This window comes from Benincasa hispida, chromosome 3, assembly GCF_009727055.1.
Source record: "Benincasa hispida cultivar B227 chromosome 3, ASM972705v1, whole genome shotgun sequence".
NCBI lineage: Eukaryota > Viridiplantae > Streptophyta > Magnoliopsida > Cucurbitales > Cucurbitaceae > Benincasa > Benincasa hispida.
Genome location: NC_052351.1, coordinates 41,920,494 through 41,926,817, shown reverse-complemented (window position 1 = coordinate 41,926,817; position 6,324 = coordinate 41,920,494). Strand labels below are relative to the sequence as shown.

The 6,324-nt window shown below is 33.1% G+C and overlaps 1 protein-coding gene across 2 annotated transcripts; it reads left to right on the top strand.

Annotated features, from left to right (window-relative positions):
- The first annotated feature begins 4,081 nt into the window (after window positions 1-4,081).
- On the top strand, window positions 4,082-5,951 carry LOC120073828 (alkane hydroxylase MAH1-like). 2 transcript variants are annotated; one of them, XM_039026693.1, is made up of 2 exons: window positions 4,082-4,383; window positions 4,489-5,951. In XM_039026693.1, exons 1-2 carry the CDS (start codon window positions 4,152-4,154, stop codon window positions 5,676-5,678), a joined length of 1,422 nt encoding a protein of 473 aa, XP_038882621.1. In that variant the 5' UTR covers window positions 4,082-4,151; the 3' UTR covers window positions 5,679-5,951. The 2 variants fall into 2 exon arrangements, with proteins under 2 accessions (XP_038882621.1, XP_038882620.1); XM_039026692.1 differs by having other exon boundaries at window positions 4,082-5,951.
- Window positions 5,952-6,324: the final 373 nt, after the last annotated feature.

The following is a 6,324-nucleotide window of genomic DNA, read 5'->3' as shown; positions in this document are numbered from 1 at the left end:
ATTAGAGTCACAAATGCAGGAAGCACATAGAGCAGAAGTATCATCTCATCCGAGAGATTGTGTATCAAGGGGATGTGATCGTCATCCAGATATCTTCGAAGCATAATGTTTTTGATCCATTTAAAAGGCCTTCATGGCCAAGGTGTTTGAGGGTCACATGCATAGTATGGGTCTATGATATAGGGCATATTTAAACTAGGGCAAGTGGAAGATTTGTACTGGGCGTGTTGTGCCCTAGTTTATTGATTTGTGTACATTGTATTTTAGTTTTACTTTTACATTATACATCCCACTAGCTTTAGATCAAGGGGGATATTGTTGGGGTTGATGCCCTAAATCTCGTAGGGTTCTGTAGTTTATAATTGTATTGTACAAACGTTTTATTTATGTAATAAAATATGTGATGTTTTATTTCAAAATTAGTTGCATTAACCGAAAATCAATAAACTAACATCCAAGGTTATCTTGTAGCTTAAACATGTATGTAAAGATATACAGGTGGATCATGTTTAAGTAATAACCTAATTGGTCTGTAGTAGATGGATAAAGTTGGTACCTTATCTTGGTGACACTACAAGTATGACCCGCTTTGTAGATGTTACAATTGTTGTAAAGTTCTACAAATGATCTGATCCTGATCATTCATGTGGAGACATGTGATGAGATATTCTATACAAAGGAGTTTGTATGAGATCGGACCACAAAATAACTAGTCTCATTATATAACGTCGTTCATAATAGAGACTTACATTTCATCAAGATGATCATATGTAACATGACCTGAATGCTAAGTGAGTTGTGAAGTCCTGCCTATGAAGGTGGTCATTTGATTTGTATGGGTGAGAGTAGCCAGATCACCGACTCAACAAGCCTACCATTTTGGGGATTCGTCTGAATGAGAAACTGAGAACACAACTACACAAGAAGGAATTCACTCTTTCTCCAACGTCGAGGTAAGTAGATAAATTGCTCACTTAAGGACTGATTCTGGGGTTTGAACAATGTGGCGCCACACCCTTTCCTAGTCCGAGAGCAGTTTGGTCATAGTTGGACTATGGTTTATTGTTCATTAGAGGGATCAATGGTACTTAAAGAGTTAGATGTAAGTACAGGGCAAAATGGTAATTTTGGCCTAACTGTACATACGAGCAATTTATGAAGGGTCATTTTATTGTTGACTAGTTATAAATGGACAAAAATATATCTGTAGTGCGAAGAGTGTAACTGTCGGTCTTTAGTGGAGTGCCCGGTAGTTAATGGATGTTGAATAATTTATTTAAAAAGTTTAATTACTTATTCATGAGGTCCCCCTGTAGCTTAATGAGAATTAATGAGAATAAATTTTTAGAATAATTTGAATTGTTCAAATTAATTGAGGAAATTAATTATATGTGATATAATTAATTCTACTTAATTATATATAATATAAATACTATAACTTAATTTATACATTATTTTAGAGGAAATAAATATTTCAATTTGATTCAAATATTCATTATATGAATTGGATTCATATAATTAAGTTTAATATAAATAGGATTTACATTAAATATCATGTATTGTTGAGAGAAAAAACTATAGGTTATATTGTATTTGATGCAATATTAAACTGTAGGTTATGTGTTCTATTAGATATAACATATAATTTAATATATATTATATGATAAGGTAGTTATCATATATTTATATGTTAAATTATCTTAATTTATTTTGAAAATGGTTTTGGGAGGGAGTTGTAACTCCCTTCCCCTTATTTCTCTCCATTTTAGTGCATGTGTTGAAGTAGTGGTGAATAAACTTACAAAATTCCAAAAAAGAGATAGAAGTTTTTCTCTGGAAAAATAGTTTTTTTCTCTCAATCACTTCCTCTCTTCCAAAAACCTAAGAGCCCATAATTCCTTAGTGACTCTCATCCCAATATAGAATACAGGAGGCTCTTTTCATGGTGGTGACCATTTAGATCGAGTTTGTTCGTGACAGATCCGGAGAAAGGAAATATGTGAAGAAGGGTTCTTCAAGGGTAAGTTTTCTCTCATCCTTATTCTTTCATTTCCCCTTTTTTTTTTATTTGCATGCTGTAAGTTTATGATTATGCATAACATTTGTATTCTGTAATTTTGATTATGTGAAAATAAATTTTAGATCAATCTCCACGTTTACGCTCAAGGACCATCAAAGGTTCTTTTAGATCAATGATGGTCGGAGTTGGCCAGTGGCAACGGGAGTTTGGCCGACGACGGTCACCAAGGTGATGGCTAGAGTTGATCGCTGGCAGTCGTCGAGCTGGAGACCGGAGTTGGCTGATGACGGTCGCAAGAAGTGGCAACAGATTGGTCGGTGGCTGTTGGAGTTGGTCGGCGGAAGTTCTCGTTGGAGGGAGGCGACCAGAGTTGGCTGCGATAGTCACCGAAGATGGTGTTTTGAGGTTGGCCGACGTACTNTAGTCACCGAAGATGGTGTTTTGAGGTTGGCCGACGTACTTCCTAGATTAAATTAAGGGAAAAAAAAGGTGGGAATAACCCATGGGTTTGAATAGTAAACACTATTCAAACCCACGAGAAAACGATGTAGGAAGCCAGACTTCCTACATTCATGCCGCGACAAGGGTTTGGCTTAGGATGCCCAACCCATCCAATCCCAACCCTTGAAAGAAACACCCTCAAAGAGTTTCAATTAATTTAAATATAGACAGATAATTGCATTGACACCACTTTTATGGATAAAATAAGTGTATAGTAACATTTTTAGAAAATTGCAAATATAACAAAATCTATCAGTGATAGACTCTTATCAATGATATGATATATCAATGTTAGACCTTTATTAACGATATGATTTATCATTAATAGATTTCGAAAAAAAATTTAATTTTTGCTATATGCGTACATTTTTTTACATTGTACTATATTTGAAGATATTTTAGATTTGATTGTTATATTTGTCATATGTATGTCTATGTATATATAATTCTAAGTTATTTGACTATTAATCTACAAGAGTTCAAATTGATTCAAACATATGCATATATGTATGTGTATATATAATTTTCTAAAAAAAATAATGAAAATAAACGAAATAGGAGCAAGTAATAGTAATAGACCTCTAATTTCAACTAAATATTTGTGATCACCAGACTTTCGAAAGCAATTGTCAATTGGGAAGCTCTAAGAAAATTTATGTGAAAAGGAGAGGGCCTTGGACTCTGGGGCTTTCCTGTATTGTCATATAGAGAACGGCTATTTATTGTCTTTTAATCAACTCTGGTAACCTGTCATTTATCATTGCTACTAACTATAATATATAAATTATAAAATTTTCTCTGAGGATTATGATAAGATTTCCTTTATTTGTAAAGCTATTTCACTAAAGATATCTTAGAGTCGGGTTGTTTGACAATCATTATAGTCCACTCTATATTTTAGACGTTGATTATAATATTTAGTTCAACTATTACACGTATACAATAGATATTACTTTTATGGCTAATAATTAAATACATAACAAAATATTTAAAAAATTGTAAATATAGAATAATCTATCGATAATAGACTTCATCATTGATAAACTTCTATTAATGATATCGATGATAATATAGACTCTGGTTAGAGATATAGTCTATTATTGATAGTATTTGAGAGACTGATCTAAATGTTGCTATGTCTGTAAATTTCTTTTGGTGTTATGTTATATCTACTAATACTTTGGGTTTGATTAGTATATTTGAAACTGCTCCTATAATCCACAGTATCACTATTTCGAATTTCTCTTTATTTGAGTGTTTACTATTTGTTATAATAGAATTTAATATTTGTTACTCATCCCCTCTCTATTATCGTGTTTACTATTTCCTACATAAACACTATAAACATTGGCTAATATAACGGACCTATTATTATAACTCATTAGACTAATAATGATTCATTCAAACACTCCCTTATAATCTATTTTTTATGGAAATTTTAAATTTCATATCTAATATTACAAAATTCCCCCCCTTTTTTTCCTTTTAATATGTGATAAAAAAATCAAGTTTATCAAAATTTATATATATAACGTACGAATGGTGGAGATTGAAAAGGTAGTGTTCCATTATAATACTATATATTCACTCATAATAATACAAACCAAGTTGATTGAGTTGCAGAGATCCAATGGCTTCCATCGACTTTTCAGCCATCCTTTTTGCATTATTTATACCCTTTCTTTTCATCATTTTCTCTCGTATTTCGAGGTGGAATTTCCATGGAGTCGTTCCTTGGAATTGGCCAATCGTTGGTATGACGCCTACTGTTGTTGCTCATATCAACAGAGCTCATGATCGTGTTACTGAAGTCTTGCAAGCAGCTGGTTCCACTTTCTTCTTCAAAGGCGTTTGGTTTTCAGGTATGGACTTTCTTTTCACTGTTGACCCTTCAAATATCCACCACATTTTGAGTTCCAATTTCGAGCGTTATCCAAAAGGCCCTGATTTCAAGTACATTTTTGAAGTTTTGGGAGATGGGATTTTCAATTCTGATTCAGATGTTTGGAAAAATCAACGCAAAACTGCTCATTCTTTGGTCCATGATGAGAATTTTCTCCAATTCTTGGAGAAAATTACATTGAAGAAAGTGAAGGAAGGGCTTGTTCCGATTCTTGAAAGTGTTTGTGAAAATGGTTCGGTGTTGGATTTGCAAGATTTGTTTCAGAGATTCTCTTTTGATTCAACTTGTATGTTGGTCACTGGCTTCGACCTCAATAGTTTATCTCTTCAACTCCCTGAAGTTCCTTTTTCCAAGGCCATGGATGATGTAGAGGAAGTGATTTTTCTTCGACATGTTTTCCCTAAAAAAATATGGGAATTTCATAAGAAACTCCAAATTGGACAACCTAAGAGGCTGAAACAAGCTTGGGAAATCATAGATGAAACTATCGCTAAATTGATAGCCTCCAAAAGGAAAAGCATGAAAAATCAAATGAAAGAAGAGGCCGATGAGCAAGGAATAGGAGTTGATTTGATCACATCATATATTACAAATACAAAAAACGATGACGAATTCTTGAGAGACACTGTTTTAAATTTCATGATTGCAGGAAGAGATACCCTAAGTTCGGCTCTCTCTTGGTTTTTCTTTTGTCTTTCAAATAATCCAATTGTCGTAGCGAATATCAGAGAAGAGCTTAAAACAACGATTCCAACGAACGAAGTTCGTGATCAATTGCGGATATTTTCGATTGAAGAGGTGGACAAGTTAGTTTACTTCCACGGAAGTCTGTGTGAAGCTCTTAGACTATATCCTCCCGTCCCACTCCAACACAAGGTGTCAGTACAACATGATATCCTTCCAACTGGTCACCATATAAATCCCAAAACGAAGATTTTGATTTCTTTATATGCATTGGGAAGAATGAGTGATGTGTGGGGAAAAGATTCTATGGAGTTTAAGCCGGAGAGATGGATTTCCGAAAATGGAAGAATCAAACATGTCCCATCTTACAAATTTTTGGCCTTCAATGCTGGGCCAAGAACTTGCCTTGGGAAACAAGTGGCTTTCACTGAGTTGAAAATAGTTGCAGCTGCCATTATTCATAACTATAATATTATTCAACAAGCAGGGCATAAGGTTGTTCCAAATGCTTCCATTATTCTTCACATGAAGCATGGATTCAAGGTCAAAGTTACAAAGAGATGGACTTGAAAGAAGCGAAAGAAAGATGAAGAAAATTACAAGTTTCTAGTTTTTTTTAGGTCAAATTTCATATGTCAGGAATAAAAGAAAATGTAAAGGATTTTAATGTTTTGGTAGTACTTTTTTATCGACATGGTTTAATGATGCTATATACTTATATGTTCATTTGGACATAGTGTTGTCAGTTGAAGTATTTGTAATAATTTTAAAGTTTTTACTTTTTGGTCTAAATTGTAATAATTTTAAATAAATTAGTGAATGCTACTTTAGAAATTAATAAAAGTGAGAATTATATTTTGTTAAGACATATTGCAATTTTTTTTTATCATAAAATAGATGTAAATATGTGTTGTATAACAAGGTTTAAATGACTAATCTAAATATAGCTCAATTGGATTAGCTATCTTCCTCCACACATGTTCTCAACAAAAAAAAATATTAGAAAAACAAAGACTATATAAATCATCTACAGGTCTTGATACTTTCTACTTTTAGCATCTATTCAGATACAATGCAAATAGAATTATATATGGATTGAGCAAGAGAAAAGTTATTATTATATAGATGTAGAATCCAACTTTTATCAATCCAACCACGACTTTCGGAGAAATTTTTTTCGGAATGCATGCAAATTGCATCGACAGATGTCCATTTT

Coding starts and splice junctions, on each gene's coding strand:
- LOC120073828 (XM_039026692.1), top strand. CDS start 4,152: ATGGCTTCCATCGACTTTTCAGCCATCCTTTTTGCATTATTTATACCC.